Source organism: Lynx rufus, unplaced genomic scaffold (assembly GCF_022079265.1).
Source record: "Lynx rufus isolate CCGP_SWC_20201006 ecotype Redwood Valley unplaced genomic scaffold, mLynRuf1.p SCAF_2, whole genome shotgun sequence".
Taxonomy (NCBI): Eukaryota; Metazoa; Chordata; class Mammalia; order Carnivora; family Felidae; genus Lynx; species Lynx rufus.
This window is the reverse complement of record NW_025814834.1, coordinates 188,148,832-188,165,864: the sequence shown is the minus strand read 5'-3', so window position 1 is coordinate 188,165,864 and position 17,033 is coordinate 188,148,832. Positions and strand designations below refer to the sequence as shown.

General features: G+C 46.6%; 1 protein-coding gene across 1 annotated transcript in view; it reads left to right on the top strand.

The window, feature by feature from the left end:
* The window catches only part of ST3GAL3 (ST3 beta-galactoside alpha-2,3-sialyltransferase 3), a 200,096-nt gene that overhangs the window by 157,049 nt on the left and 26,014 nt on the right, over positions 1-17,033 (top strand). The window contains exon 6 of the mRNA XM_047084561.1: positions 14,919-15,013. Within this exon, the coding sequence (XP_046940517.1) occupies positions 14,919-15,013 (95 nt within the window). The remainder of the gene's footprint in view (positions 1-14,918; positions 15,014-17,033) is intronic.

Sequence of the window (17,033 nt, the reverse complement as noted above, 5' to 3'; positions counted from 1 at the left end):
TATCTTGGCCAAGACACTCCAGATGCAGCTGGATAATAAGTCTTGAGCACAGGATATAGGTCTGGATTTGAGACGGAAATTTGGCAACCACCAGTTGGGCATAAGCATCTGGGTATTTAAGACAGTCATGTTTTCTAGTCTTTTTTTTCCAGTCCTTCCTGGACCCGTAAGCTGTGGGGGGATGCAGAGTAGATGGTGGTCAGCAACAACTGCCCTGTGCCGCTCCCCTGGACTGCCTGCCCCAGCCCTCTCCTCTGAGGGCAAGAGGTCTCATATGACAAGACAGCTTCTGCTCATTCACTATCACTATGTCTAAGCAGAGGGGAGAAAATGGCTGAAGGCTTCTTCTAAGAATTTCATTTATCTCTGGGCCTGAGAAAATAGTGTACTTGTGTGAGTTTCCTGTAGCTGCTATAACAAATTATTCTCTCACAGTTCTGGAAGCCAGAAGTCCAAAATAAGCGTCATTGGGCACAAATCAAAGTGTCAGCAGGACCCACACTCCCTTGGGATGCTCTGGGAGATTATCTGTTCCTTGCCTCTTCCAGCTTCTCATGGCTGCTGATGTTCCCTGGCTTGTGGCCACATCACTTCAGTCTCTGCCCTTGTGGTCATATTGCCTTTTCTTCTGCACGTGGGAAAACTTCTCTCCACCTCTCTCTTATAAGGACACTTGTGAATGCATAAGGGCTCACCTGGATAATCTAGGATAATGTCCTCACCTCAAAATCCTACCTTCACGAAGCTTATGTCCTACCAGGGAAGCACAGACACTAAACAATGAATCAGGAAATTATTTAGTAAATCAGAACAAAATAAATACTGTAGAGAAAAAAGAAAGTATGGTAGGCGGGTAGGAGCAGATTGCAGTGTTAAATAGGATGGTCAGAGTTCACCTTGTGGGAGAGGTGACATTTGAATAAAGACTGGAGGGAGAAGAGGGAATAGGCCAAATGGATATCTGGAGGAAGAACGTTCCAGGCAGAGTAAAGGCCCTAAGGCAGCAAGGCGTATGGTCTTAGGCATCAGTGGTACTCTCATCATTTCTCTGAGTTCCGTTATGTTCCGATCCTTCCAACGAACCCGATACAGCAATGCCCATGCTTGTTGTATTCGTCCAACTATGTCTCTGCTTCTGCTTCTGGGCCGCTGAGCTGCTGATGGAGAACACAACGCATGCATGGGCCCCACTGGGGCTCCATGGCCTCAGCCTCTCCTGAGTGTCAGCACTGCTCAGCGCTCCTTGTCCCTGGTGGACTTATCACGGTCACTGTTCCAGTCTTCACCATTCACAGGTTACTGCAGTCTACACCTTCATACCCACAATCCCCCAAATCCCCAGGCCAGGCATTTCCCAGAGCAAAGAGTCTGTCTGGGAAGCATTCTCTCAGGTTCCCCTGTCTGTAGCCGCACCTATCAGAGTGGCCATCTTCACATCCTGCCCCCCTGTTTCCAGGGAGAAGGTATCCTGCCTTCTGTGTCCCTCCCCTTCTACTCTGGATCCTGTCCCCTACCCTCCTTGGGCCTCGTTCCCTTGTCCCCCTGCCCCGTCTCTTGCACCCCCTCTCTCTTCTGCTCGTCTCCTTCTGGCCGGATACAAACACACTCATTGCCTACCCACCCCCCTACTCAGCAGCTGTCATCCTATTTCTGTCTTCTCCTTCACTACCAAGTTTCTTTAGAAATGGCCTGAGCTCGGGGCGCCTGGGTGGCTCAGTCGGTTAAGCGTCCGACTACAGCTCAGGTCACGATCTCGCGGTCCGTGAGTTCGAGCCCCACGTCGGGCTCTGTGCTGATGGCTCAGAGCCTGGAGCCTATTTCGGATTCTGTGTCTCCCTCTCTCTCTGCCCCTTCCCCATTCATGCTCTGTCTCTCTCTGTCTCAAAAATAAATAAACGTTAAAAAAAAATTAAAAAAAAATAAATAAAAAATAAAAAAAAAGAAATGGCCTGAGCTCTCCTGAACACTTACTTCTCTCCCTCCTCAGTCCCCTGCAGTCTGGCTCGGTCCTCTCTCCAGCCCCAATAACGTGCTTCCCAGAGGGGTGGGTGGCTTGTGATCAGTAAACACAGGCAGTGTGATCAGTAAAAATACGGGTGCAAGTAGTGCCAATCCATGAGGGTGTTGTGAGGATGAAAAAAGATAATGCGCGTAGAGCACTTAGAGCGGCGTCCAGAATGTAGTAAGGTCTCGATAACTGTAAACTGCTGTCATTACTGTTGTGATTATTGTGGCCCTTGTCAGATATTTCACAGCTGTGTCTGTCTGTGCTTGGCTGCTTTACCCATCATCCTCGAAGGCAGGGACTCTGAGCTCTTGTAGCACACGTTGACGAGATGGATGGTGGGCACCAAAGACACATGGCCCCCATGGGCAGTCTGGCCATCACCCACGCTCTCACAGGGAGAGGAGTGCTTGCCTCTCAGCAGCTTCTCAGCTCACAGTTCTCCCCTTTGCCTCCCCATGCTTCCCTCCCCTCGCTAGGAAGTCTCAGCCCCTTCCCCCCCTCCTTCATCCACACTGAGCACAGGCTGTCAACATCGTCAGTGGGAGCCCTGTCAAGCAGGAGCCTGGGCACTGCTCCCTGAAGGTCGCCTGGCTCAGCCTTTCCTCTCCTCCTTCAGCATAGGCCTCCCTGCCTGTCATACATGTCATACATGTGGCTCCAGTCTGTCTGCGGCCACAGTCCTAGAGCAGGCCGAGGGGCAGTAGCTGGCCGTGGTTCAGATTCAGGAAGGGTTTGCTTTGAAACAATAGAAACGTCGCTAGAAGCCTGGCCATTTGGAGCAGGGAGATCCAAGTTTCCATGAGAAGCCCCAAGAAGGCAGCCCCTAGACCTCAATAGCGGAGCAAAAATTAGGCCTGGAGTGGCCCACCAGGGTCCACACTGTGGAGTCCCCCACCTGAGCTGCTCCCCCTGCTTCTGGCCAGCAGGCGTTTGCAGAACACCTGTGTGTGCTTGGCCGTGTGCCAGGGCTACCACACGATCTGGTGGGGAAACAGGCAATTGCACTAGTGTGTGGTAAGTGCCATGAGGACAGAGTGCACAAGGAACCATGGAGACCAGAGGAAGGCCCCGTCAGCCCTGTGTGACTCAGGGAAGACCTCTTACCTTTGTTGTATTTTATTTTATTTTATTTTATTTTATTTTATTTTATTTTATTTTATTTTATTTTTTCTATTTTATTTTATTTTATTTATTCTATTTTATTTATTCTATTTTATTATTTTATTTTATTTTATTTTAAAGTTTATTTATTTTGAGAGAGGGGCACCTGGGTGGCTCAGTTGGTTAAGTGTCTGACTCTTGGTTTCAGCTCAGGTCATGATCTCATGACTTTGTGGGTTTGACCACTGTGTCGGGCTCTGTGCTGGCAGTGCAGAGCCTGCTTGGGATTTTCTCTCTCTCTCTCTCTCTCTCTCTCTCTCTCTCTGCTCCTCCACCACTTGCTCTCTCTCAAAATAAATAAATAAACTTTAAAAATATTTATTTTGAGAGAGAGAGCACAAGTGGGGAAGAGGCAAAGAGAGAGAGAGAGAATCTTAAGCAGGCTCTGCACTGAAAGCATGGAGCCCGACACGGGGCTCGATCTCACAAACCGTAGGATCATGACCTGACCTGAAATCAAGAGTTGGATGCTTAACCGACTGAGCCACCAGGCGCCCCAGGATTCAGATTACCTTCAGAAGGTAGAGGTGCTGGGGTCCGGTTGAAGAATGAGCAGAAATTCAGCCTGTGAATGAAAAGGGGAAGAAAATTCCAGGCGAAGGGAATAGCATGTATGAAAGCATGGAGGCATTAAAGAGTCTGGCAGGTTACAGAAACTCTACATAGTTGGGTATGGGTAGCACTTAGGGAAAGGGAGGAGGGGGTATCTGAGGCAGGAGAGGTAGACAGGAGCCAGATCACAGGGGCTTCATAAACCAGATGAAAGAGCTTAAACTTTTTCCTCTAGGTAGCAGCTGTCGTGGGTAGAAACCTGTATCAAGGGGCTGAACTATCTTCAGGCTCGCCTGAATATAGGACCCAAACAGTGTCTTTCTCCCAGTGTTTTGGCTCTGGGTTCATCTTGGTTTGCCTGTTATGTAGACTGTTTTCTCTGTGTAGCCACGAAGATGGCTCCAGCAGCTCTAGGCCCAGGGTCAGCCCATTTTTTCTTAAAGGTCCAGTTAGTAGATATTTTGGCTTTGTGGGCCACAAACGATTGCCACAGCTACTTAACTCTGCTGGTAAAGCGTGACATCAGGCACAGACATTAGGTAAATGAATGAGCATGTCTGTGTCTTAATTTTTTTTTTTTTAACGTTTATTTATTTTTGGGACAGAGAGAGACAGAGCATGAACGGGGGAGGGGCAGAGAGGGAGGGAGACACAGAATCAGAAGCAGGCTCCAGGCTCTGAGCCATCAGCCCAGAGCCCGACGCGGGGCTTGAACTCATGGACCGAGAGATCGTGACCTGAGCTGAAGTCGGATGCCCAACCGACTGAGCCGCCCAGGCGCCCCGCATGTCTGTGTTTTAATAAAACTTTATTTATAGAAACTGGCATCTGGTCTATGGGCCGCAGTTTGTACAAGCCCTGTTCTTGGCTTACACGGTCATGACAGCTCACTATCTCAGAGAAAAAGAGACTCCCATATCCCCCAGTGGCCAAATATTAGACCTCAGAGAAGAATTTGATTTGTCCCACTTGGATCAGGTGCCCACTTTAAGCCAGTTACTCTGGTTCCGGGTGAACCGTCCTGATTGGCCAGCCTGGGACATGCACTCCTCCCAGCAGCAGTGGGGGGGGGGGGGTCAGCTCAGTGGAAACATACGGAATGAAAAGTAGCCTGCATTTACACGGGGAGTGGGAAGGAATGCTGATACCCACTGCAAGGTGTCAACAAGAAAGAGCATGAACCGAGTGCCCGAGTTTCCAGTGATGATCTGGCTTGAAATTGGTCCTGACACAGCGTCAGGGCACCAGGCCAACCCCGGCGGGGCTGATGCACGCCCTGCCCTGGCCTTTCCCTCCGTGCAGAGTTTACACCTCAACTGCTTTATTTACACCAGTCGGAATACACTCGACAGCTCCTTCCTTCCTCACTCACTGCTCCACCCCCTGGGTGGGACTAGAGGGCAGATTCATTGGGAGGGGTCACCAGGCTGAGCTACTCTAACCCCTGGTACGTGCTGCTTTACTCTGTCTGGCCTCAGCGATACCTTGAGGGGAAGATTCTCTTCTCTCCTGTGCCTTTGCCTACACTACCCTTCTCCTGGAACTCTCCTCCTAACATTCTCCACCCGGCTCATTTACTTGTCCTTCAAGGCCCAGCTCAGTTTTGTTGTCATCTTCTTCACAAAGATTCTCCTGTAGCCCTAAGTCGTTCTAAGACCTTTGTATCCCTGTTACACGATGCACGATGTACAGACGCATTTTATGATTATTTGTTTACCTGTGTCTACTACTAGCTCCTGAAGGGAAGGGCCAGGGCTGATTTTCCTTTAGGCCCCAGCCAGCACTCAGCACAGGAGCTGGCGCCGAGTAGGCCAGTAGTTGTTGGATGGGGTGGCATTTTCCACTCCATCTAGTCCCACACAGGATAAGGAGGCAGGAACTGCGTGCTGATGTTTGGAACAGGACTTGTTGGTTGTTACCTGTTGTTTGTGTTCTCTACCTCTGTGCTGCTTCTCCCTGGACATATGTCCACCTGCCCTACGGGTTGACCATCCTTTCTCTTCCTGTTCTCCAGGGGACCCATTCAGGTGGTCAGTGAGGGAAATATGCAGGAAGGCAGAAGTTTGCGAGGCATTTAGGAAGTGCTCATCTTGCTGGCTTGGATGTATACCAAGGTCTTACTGTGCAGGGCCTTTTGTGGTGGGGCTGCTGCAACAAGATCCCAAATGAGACCAGGTAGATTATAGAAAGCCCATGTCCCTCTGTGTTGTCCACCTCCCCACTCCCCAGAACAGGTTCTGGGACAGTGGATCTGTGGGGATTGGCCTTCACCCTGCTGGATGACAATCTCACTTCTGGGGGGCCAAGGTCTATGACTGAATCTAACAGACAGATTAGTTGTGGCCCCTGGTCCTCAGGACCCACTGCTGGGTTCTGTCTTCCCTTTGTCCCTTGGGCTGCTTAGGCTGTTCACACTTACTGGGATGAGTAGCTAGAGGGCCAGACAGGCACAGATGGAGAACAGAAGATGTGTGTTATCCTAATCCAGCAAACCCACATCTGGAGGCTCCTCTTTCAGTTTGGTTGGTGGGAGCTAGGAGGGAGATCCTTCTCTGGGTCTGCTGGTGCCCACATATAAGTACTCCTCACGCCCTGATAAGACCCAGTCACCTTTCTTGCTGGTCTCTGGATACAGGCTAAAGTGCTGGACCTTCAGAGCGCCTGGGTGGCTCAGTTGGTTAAGCGTCCAACTTCGGCTCAGGTCATGATCTCACAGTTCGTGAGTTCAAGCCCTGTATCGGGCTCTGTGCTAACCAGCTCAGTGCTTCAGATCCTGTGTCTCCCTCTCTCCCTCTCTGCCCTTTCCCCGCTCACACTTTGTGTGTGTGTGTCTCTCTCAAAAATAAATAAACATTAAAAAAATTTTTTTAAGTGCTGGACCTTCAGTAGTGGTTTAGGTTGATGAGCCAGAGTTGGGGACATTCACCTTCTACACTGTGCCTCAGTCACACCACTGGGCATAAAATGAGCTGAAAGCTATCTTCAGAGGGCCCTGGGTTGCCTTGCTAGCTGGATAGAGTCTGTAGGTCTGTGGACAGGGCAGCCTGTGGTTCCTGCGGTCACAGCCTTGTTATGAGAGGCACAGGGGTCAGACCCACCCTCATCATGTGCCCTCCTAGTGCCACAAGTCTCCAAACTACGCTCTAGGATCTAAGGAGAAAAGAGGGACAGGTTCCAGTGCAACTTCCCTCTCCTCCTTCCCCTGTTCCTTCTCACGCACTCACACACCCTACTGAAACCTGATCCTAAGGCTGCCTCGCGTGCTGGAGCCCTGGGCTGGCAGGCTGGGGCCCGTCTGCCTGAGCCTGCCCCACCCTACCCTGCTACCCCCCAGGCCAGGGCAAGCAGGTCAGGCGTCCCACACCCCCGCTAGTCTGACCAGTCCTTCTGCACCTCAGAGGCCACCTCCACCCTGGCCAGGCCCCCACACTGGCACACTAGTCTCGGGACAGAAGCCCCTGGTTCTGTCCCAGGTGTAGCATGAGGCTCTGCCCAGGCCACCTGCAGAATTAACACAAACACATATACATGCACCACCTCTACCATCACCCCACCCCATTTCCTGTTGTTTATGGCCCCTAGCTCAGCTTCCAAGGCCTCTGCAGGCACTGAGCCACCTCATGGGGGCTGAGCAAAGTGCAGTGGAAACACTGTAGGAAGACGACAGGCCTACCTGGGAGCAGCAGGGAAGGTTGTCCAGAGGAAATAGCCTTTAAACTGAAAGAATAACAAGGGATTTTCCAGGCAGATAGAGACGGGAGGGGATTGGGGAAAAGAGTGGGGGGGGGGGCACTGCACGTGTAAGCACATGAAGACCAGCATGTTCAGGGAGCTACAAATAGTGCACCGTGCTGGAGTGTGATAGTAGTCTCAGAAGAGTAAATCCCAATTACGTTAGATTAAGGAGTGAACAGGAGATGGGGGAGTTGAGACAGAATAGCCATTGCTCTTTCTAGATGTCTCGCCACGAAGGCGTAGAGAGAGCGAGAGATGGATAGCTAAAGGGGTATGTGGTCAGGAAAGTTTGTTGAGTGGGTTTGTGTGTTTGTTTTCACATAAGAGAGACCTGAGCTTGATTGCATGCCTCGGGGTGCGGTGCGGGGTGGGGGGGCGACAAACAGGAAAGGGAACCAGAGCATGCTGAAGAGATCAACTTTGGGGGGCGAAAGGGTGAGATAAGGAAACAGGAAACTGAATGAGTTCCTATCTGAGTGTCCTGGATTGGGCTGTGAAGTGAGAGAAGAAATAATCTGCTTAAACAAAGTTGGAAAGGATAGAGCATTTGTGGAGTGTGGAGAAGGTTTGGAATAGCTACTGAGCAAAGTTGAGGGTCCAGCCTAAGGTTCAAGTCTATGAATTTGTATTGGCATCAGTTCACGTCAGTGTGGGGTGTGTGTGTGTGTGTGTGTGTGTGTGTGTGTGTGTGTGTGTTCTAGCAGTACAAAGAATGCAAGAGTGTAGGGTTAGATTAATCTCTGGGTAGATTTTGCCTAATGGATGGGGCAAAAAGACAGTGGAACTGGGGGTCCAGGGTCCTGGCAAGAAAGACAGGAGAAATAGATGGGATTCTAGCCAGGAAAGAGACATAACCTGAAAATGAAGAGAATTTTTCTAAGACTCAGAATCCAGAAACAATAAGGTAAAAGGTTGACAAATTTTACTACATTTTTAAAAAACCTATTGCAAAAAATGAGGGGAAAAAAGAAAGCAAGAAAATGCCATAAGCCAAGTAAATGTTAAATAAACAAACTAGGAGAAATATTTGTAATTGTGTCTCAGTGGGTTTATATATTTAATATATGCAGGGTGTCAAAAAAGGGAAGATTGTTAGCTAGCACTATGTTGGTGATTATAATGTAATATACAAGTATATGAAACCAACACATCATACTCTTACACAGTGACACAACCTAGATGTCAGTTATATCTCAAAAAATCTGGGAGAGGGGCACCTGGGTGGCTCAGTTGGTTAAGCGTCTCTTAGTTTCAGCTCAGGTTATGATCTCACGGTTTGTGAGTCACACATCAGGCGCATGTGCTAATGGCACAGAGCCTGCTTGAGATTCTCTCTCTCTCTCTCTCTCTCTCTCTCTCTCTGCTCCCGCTTCAGCCACTCTCCTGCTTGCACGCTCTCTCTCTCTCTTTCAAAATAAATAAAATAAACATTAAAATAATTTTTTTAAGCTGGGAGAAAAAAAGGGAAAACAAGTAATCCTATAGAAAAATGGGCAACAGATAGGAACCAAGGTAATAGAAAAAGGAGTGCAAATGGCCCTTTTATAGATATAACGATGTGCAATTTCACTTACACTAAAAGAGATACAAATGAAAACAACACAGAGATACTCTTTTCTCTCCTATCAGACTGGCCGAATTGCAGTGTTTGACAGTGTACTTTTACATGGCTGGTGGGGCACAATCCCTGTGGAGCGTAATTTGGCAACATGGAGCAAAATTACTTATGTGCATTTTCCCTTTGACCCAACCAACCCACTCCTCGGGATCTATTCCAAAGATATGTTGGCAAAGAGAAAAGACATATGCATGAAGTTATTCACTGTAACCGCTGTTGGTAGAACCTACTTTACACAAGATTGCAACAACTCAGGGGACTGAATAATATTATCAAGTATATAATTCTACATACTACTATGGAGTGATTACCACAGTATATTGTATAGCAAACAAACAAACAAAAAAAACACCTCAGTAGGCGAAACAGTATATGTTATTTTTATTGAATAAAGAAGGGAATAGTAGTACTCTGCACACACATATATGTACTGTGTATTTGCTCACCTCAAAAAAAAAAAAGGAAGGATAAAATAAAAATGAATTCATTGTAGGAATAATACTAATGTGAATAAAATACAAATAAAATGAAGTTAATGATAAAAAATAAATACTGTAGGGGAATAGAAGCAACAGAAGTCAGACACCGAAATAAATGTCAGACTCCTCTGAATGTATCTTGTTTTGTGAATTTAGTTTGGCACTAGGTAAAGTGTTATATCGTCATAAAACAAAATTAAATTAAAATGGGGTATAAGCAACCCCTAAAAAGCAAAAGCAAAATGAAACAAATGGACTTAACTACGTATCATTAACGAATTAAAACTCAGCAGAATTATTTCAAGTGGCAAAAGCAACGTCACTTGTCTGTACTTCTCTAATAGGGTATACCCAGAGACAAAAAGAACTGTAAAGAAACTGTATTTAAATTGTTTTCAGTAATGAGAGTGTTAGTAACGTTATGCTAAAAATATTATATATTTTTCTACATGTATCTATCTGTAAATATGTATTAAGATAAAGCAGATAAGTAATTGTGTTGCTATCACTATAGGCAAGAATGTCTACTTAATTGAAAAGAGATACAAATATAAAGGAAGCTTACATAGATGACTTTTATGACATGTGAATTATATCTCAATAAAGCTATTAAATAAGAAAAAGAAAGTAAGTACAAATCTTGTAATCCTGAATTTGCGTTGGGAATACTAGTATAAATGCATGATGTATTTTCTGTTTATGGGGTGCCTGAGTGGCTCAGTTGGTTGAGTGTCCAACTCTTGATTTTGGCTCAGGTCATGATCCCAGGGTCATGGGATTGAGCCCCATGTTGGTCTCCATGCTGAGTATGGAGCCTGCTTAGGATTCTCTCTCTCTCTCTCTCTCTCTCTCTCTCTCTCTCTCTCTCTGCCCCTCTCCCACACCTGCATATTCTCTAAAAATAATAATAAATAATTAATGTTAAAAAAATTATTTCCTGGCTTTTTCCCCCTGAAAACACCTGGGAAAAATGACTAACCATAGTGACATGAGCGACCCAGCCACCCAGATGGTGGTCTCTAAATACCATTTCCAATAACCAGGACTCCTTGGAAAATGACTGACTTCAGATGGAGGCAAGAAATATATAGGACAAACCTGGGAACATCTTCACATACTAGAAAGCAAGGACATTTTCTTTCCTTGATTACTGGAGTGTGTTAGAAGGATTCAGGAGCCAAGATGAAAAGGCCAAAGAGAGAAAAAGAGAGGAGGAAACCTATGGATTAGAAAGAGACTAGAGATTAACCCAATTCAGTGTGTGGACCATGCTTTCATTCTGATCTAAATAAACAACTATTAAAATAACAACAAACATTAATTAAGGAGAAATCTGAAACTGATGATTTGTTGCTATTAAGAAATTCTAGTGTTTTAGGTGTGATAATGGCTTTAAGAAGAGTTGTTTAGGTGTGGTTATGTTTGGGTTATTTTAATGTCTATTTTTGAGAGAGAGAGAGAGAGAGAGAGAGAGCACACGCGCGTGAGCAGGGAAGGGGCGAAGAGAGAGGGAGACACAGAATCCGAAGCAAGCTCCAGGCTCTGAGCTGTCAGCACAGAGCCCAACACAGGGCTTGAACCCATGAACCATGAAATCATGACCTGAGCTGAAGTCGGACACTTAACTGACTGAGCCACCCACAGGGTGCCCCTGTGGTTAGGTTTTTAAAGATGTCCTTATCTTCTAGAAATTAATGCTAAGGTATTTTATGGATTAAATGGTATAACTTCTGAGAGTTTCCAAAATAACACACAGAGAGAGTAGATGGGGTAGAAGGGAAACAAAATTGATCATGACTGATAATTGCCGCATCTGAGTAATAGGTCTGTGGGGGTTCACTGTTTTGTTTCTCAACTTGTGTGCATGTTTGAAATTTCCCATAATAAAAAGTTTTTTAAATATATCCAGAGCAGGAAAAAAGACTACCCTTTGCACAAAGGTGCACCCAAGTAGCAGAAGAAAATGTTAGAGGAGTCTGGCTTGATCCGTCAAGGAATAAAGAGGGTCTACAAAATAAGCACCTAAAACAGACCCAATAAAAGAACAAGGTGAGATGGACAATGTTTAAAAACCAGAAATAAATAGGTTATTTAGTTATTTAGTTATTTATTTTTAGAAAGAGAACGCAAGCGAGTGCACAAGCAGGGGAGGGGCAGAGAGAGAAGGAGAGAGAATCCCAAGCAGGTTCTGCATTGTCAGCACAGAGCCCGATGCAAGGGCTTGAACCCATGAACCGTGAGATCGTGACCTGAGCCGAAATCAAGAGTCAGCCGCTTAACCAGCTGAGCTATGCAAGCACCCCTAGAGGCAAAGATTTTTAAAAAAACACTTACCAGACCCATTTAATGCTTTTTGCCAGGATCTCTCCCGAGATTTTTGTTCATTACTTACTTAGCTCTAGTTGCTGTAACAAACTACTGTAAATTGGGTGGCTTCTCAACAGCAGAAATGTATTTCTCACAGTTCTGGAGGCTGGAAGTCGGAGAGCATGGTGCCAGCAAGGTCGAGTTCTGGTGAGAGGCATCTTAGGGTTCATATGGCTGACTTCTCCTTGTACCCTCCTATGGGGGAAAGAGAGCTAGTTAACTCTCTGGCCTCTTCTTATAAAGGCACTAATCCCACTCATAAAGCCTCTATTCTCATGCCCTAATTACCTCCCAAAGGCCCCCACGTCCAAGTACCATCACACTGGAAATGAAATTTCAGCATACAAACTTGAGGGAACACAGACATTCAGGCTAGAACACTAATGTTGCAACTTCTGCTTTTTTGGTCATATTTTCATTTGTGTATCCTGTACATTCAATTGTTGGGGGCCAACTTGTGTCAGGTGACCAGCAGCTTATTGTTTTTGTTGTTTGATCTAGTCTTTGTGTATTATGAGAAAGTTGTGTCCATTTCCACAGCAATGTTTTCATTATTAGTGAAAAAGAGGCGCCTGTGTGGCTCAGTCGGTTAAGCATCCGACTTTAGCTCAAGTCATGATCTCACAGTTCTTGCATTCAAGCCCCACATCAGGCTCTGTGCTGACAGCTCAGAGCCTGGAGCCTGTTTCAGATTTGGTGTCTCCCTCTGTCTCTGCCCCTCCCCCTGCTTGCACTCTGTGTGTGTGTCTCTCTCTCAAAAATAAACAAACATTAAAAAAAATTTTTTTAATTGAAAAAAAGAAAGTGAAAAAAGTAGTCTACAGAATAGTTTAAGAAATAATATGGGAAAAGGAAAATCAGTACAGATACATACCATAAGGTTAGTTGCCTTTGTGTTTTAGGATTATGGGTTTTATTTATTTATTTGTTTGTTTGTTTGTTTATGTGTGTGCACCTGTCAGTATTTTCCCCATAATTAGCATATATTACAAGCTACAATGAAAATAAGTTTTTTTTAAAGTAAAAATTAACAAAATGCGCTTTCTCAGGAAGAAAAGAGAGCAAAGGAAAAAATATGTTGAGAACATTGGTAAGACCTTAGAAGATTTTATTAGCATATGATGTCCAGTACATATTGGGAAGCAGATAAAGCCTGTCCAAGCCTGACTGAGAAACTTTGCAAAGACTTTGTTCCAGCTTTTTAAAAAAGTTTATTTATTTTGAGAGAGAGAGAGAGAACAAGCAGGGAAGGGGCAGAGAGAGAGAGAGAGAATCCCAAGCAGTGAGGAGGCCGACGCAGGGCTCAAACTCCCAAACCTGTGAGATCATGACCTGAGCTGAAACCAAGAGCCAGCCGCTTAACCAACTGAGTCACCCAGGCGCCCCTGCAAACATTTTATAAGCTCCTGACACAGGAGGAGAGGTTCTTGCTCCAGGCTTATCCAGGGACCTTGTTTCCTTCGCTGTTTCATATAGGCTGTGGCCAGAATCCTCGGTGCCTCTGGTGAAACATCAAATATGTTAATGTACTTGGATTTGATATACTGGGTATGAGAGACATACATGATCCTTGTACACAGAAGGGAAGTGTGCTGACTCAGAAGTCCAGAGGCAGGCTGTTCGGCAGGAATGGCCTGTCCGTGCTGTCGAGTGTTGACAACGTCTTTCCAGCCATGAGTAATGGGACAGGGAGCAGGATTGAAAGTTTTCTGCCTCTTTCAAGTTCACTTCAAAATCTGTAATAATATTAGACGTCCAAGTGATTACTGGTATTATTCCTCCTGGGTAGGCTGATTATAGTGGTCAGTGATGATGGAAGTGAGAAAGGTTTGCTTGAGTTGGAGGACGTTCAGAAGGCTACCTCACAGGCTAAGAGGGCCTCTCCTCTTCAGGTTTTTCAGTGGCTGATTCAGACTGAGTTAGAAATACAGAGACGGAGCCCAGGCCTAGGCCTCCACACATTCATTCTTGGCCAGCAAGGCCCCAAGCAGGCCCCACAGCAAGAATCAACACACAGTAGATGACCTGGCTGTCTTCCAGGCTGCCAGGTGCCCTGAGAAAGGTCTTAGAGCCAGGGTGCTTGGTTCCACGTGAGGTTGTGTTGTCCAAGCATCCCCAAAGAGCTCGGTTTCTCCTGTAGCTTTTCCCTCTGTCCTCACTGCCTTCTGCATCCCTTCTGACTTTGCCCACCACCCCCACCCCCGAAAGCCTGCACCACGGCCTGCCCACTCCTTGGGCTTTCCCAAGAGAAGTGAAATGTTCTTTTCCCTTCTCAACTCAGCATCACCTCATCCTTCCTTCTCCCCCTGTTTCCCCCCTATCTTTCCTCCAGGCCCACATTACCACCCCCCTTGTGTTTAGTGTCCCTCCCTCACCTCCTGAGGAGCTTAGCCTTCCCTCCTGGTTTCTGCCAGCAGAGGTGCTCAGGCTCCTACCTGTCTGAGGCCTCCGCTCAGCCCTGCCTCTCAGCCATGGGACGCTCCCATTTTTCTCTTCTCGACCAAACGTCTGTCTCCTGCGGCTCTTATACGTCTTCACTGTGAATTCTCCCTCCTCACCCTGGGTAGTCCACCTCCCAGAATTCTCTCCAAAACTCTTGTCTCCATGCCCTGGCTGTCTTCGGGTATCTTTCTGCTCATGTGGCCAGTGTGTCATCTCCGTGTTCCCAGACTGCAGGAACAGCGTGGGCTGCAGCGACTGGTGGGGTGCATGCCTGGGTCGCCTGCCAGAGAGCTTCTGGCGTGCTGCAGTTCCATCCAGGGCAAGTGGATCTTGCCTCTCTACCCCTGTGGCCGGCCACATAGAGACTGCCCCTTCGAACTCAGGTTCCACTGGACAAGCTATGTCAGCAGCTACCCACTGACCGGGGGCAGGGAGGGTGTGCTGGAGTGTCAAGGTCCTCCCGGCAGATCTGTTGCCAAGACAGATGTACTGAAGAGCCAGTCCATACCCCAGCTTATTGCATTTGGGGATCCTCAACAGCCCTGTTGTATTCCAGGTTCTCCAAGCCAGCACCCATGTTCCTGGATGACTCTTTCCGCAAGTGGGCTAGGATTCGGGAATTTGTGCCGCCTTTTGGGATCAAAGGTCAAGGTACGTTGGGAACCCTGGCCCACTCTACATTAACATCTCATCCCTCAGCCTGTCTCCCTGCACTCAGGATAGGGCTGTACCCTCAGAAGTCCCCATGTTGGGGATCCACCCCTCTCCTTCCATTTTTCCCTTCCTTTCTTTTTCTTACTTCACTCTTCGTTTACTCGGAGCCCACCACTTGGCCAGGGCCAGGTATACAACAGTGGAATGGACAGTACCATCCTTCTCCATAAAAAAGCTCCAGTCTGGTAGAGACACAGATACTTAGAGCGCAGGACAGTAATGGCTCTGAAGGGGGAAGAGATCACAGGAAAGGACGTCAGGGAGATCCATCCTGGAGGACCAGGTACGAGGGGGAAATCCCTGAGAAGACAGAGGCCATCCTCCAGGAAGTCGCCCAGGCTCCTCCATCATCCCCTCTTTACCCCGGTCTCCCTTTCAGTTCTTTCTTACCCTGTCCAAGGCTGACGTCCCCCCAGTGCCCTCAGAACTGTCCCCTTCCATTGCCTTAGGGACTTCACTCATGCAATTCCCTCCTGACTTTCCCACCTCTGACCGTTTAGTGGTTCTGATACCCTGTCAAGTTCCTGTACTATTTCATGGCATGGTTGAGTTTGGGCTTTAGGATCAGACATTCAAGGATCAGATCTCAGTACTACTTCTTTATCAGCTGTGACTTTGGACAGGTTACTTAACCTGTCTGTGCTTTAATTTCTTCCTCAGTTAAATGGAGAAAATAATACTATTGTATTAGGTTGTGGTCAGAATTAAATAAGATAACTGTTGAAGGGATGATATCATTTGGCCAGGGGACTTAAAAATACCTGAGTCCTCTACTCAGCCAGTCCACACCTTCCTGAAAAGAAGACAGTGACCAGCAGGAGGACACTCTAGAATGGGAGTTTTGACCTCAGATCCCCAAGGGCAAATCTAATGGGTAGGGCTGAACCATGTGAAGAACTCCTTTTTGCTGGGTACAGGTAGCTAAGCAGCCTACTTTTCTCCCAAATCCTCACTCAAGACTCCAATCCTACAAAGCTATGAAGGCCTGGAAAGGCTGGTCCATAGCCCATCGGCCAGCAACAAGAGAGCACCTGCTAATTTATACCCTTTCTGCTAAGGTCCCCTCCTAGAAAACAAAAACCCAAGCCATACCTTGACCTTGGGCAATTAGTAGCAATATGCTTTTCCTTAGAGGTCAAATGGGAAGTGGGAAAAGGAGGGTGTCTGTGGCCTTCCCTGAAGCCCTCCATAAGGTACATCTAAAGGCACTTAGTATAGAACACTCCTTAAAGGTTCATTTCCTTACCCATTCTCCTTCACCTCCTGGGAAGATTAACTGTGCTCACTGCTTCTTTCTCACCCTTTACTCTGGAGCACTCTCTTCTCCTCCATCATTCCAGTGAAACTGCTCAGTGCCCCCGGGAAATCCAAAGGATACTGTTCAGTTCCTAACTTGACCTCTTGGCTGCATCTGACAGTGTTGTCCACCCCATCTTTTAAAAAAAAATTATGGAGTTGTTATCTTTAAGTCGGGAGGCATCCTTTCTTTACATGGAATATTTCAGGCATATAGAAAAGAATAAAGGTGAATACATTGCAATGTGTACCCAGCTTAAGAAATAAAACAGGAGATACAATTAAAGCTCTGTGTATCCCTTCCCATTCCATTCTCCTCCTTCTCCAGGAGACCATTATCCTGGTTTGGGGGTTATCGTTTCAATGCCTCTTTATCTATTTTTTTGACATATTTATATATCCATTGAAAATCTGATATCGTTTTTGCATGTTTTTACACTTTACAAATAATACTCTGGGGTGTGTGTGTGTGTGTGTGTTTCAAATCGATTTTTTTGCTTATGCTTTACAGACATATCTGTATTAGTACCCAAAGCCAAAGGTCACTGGTTTATGTATTTTTTACTGCTAGGTAGTATTCTGTGTACCATGTTTAATCTGTTTTCCTTTGTTGGGCTTTTCAGTTGCTTCCCACATTTTGCTATTACAAACAGTTCTGCAG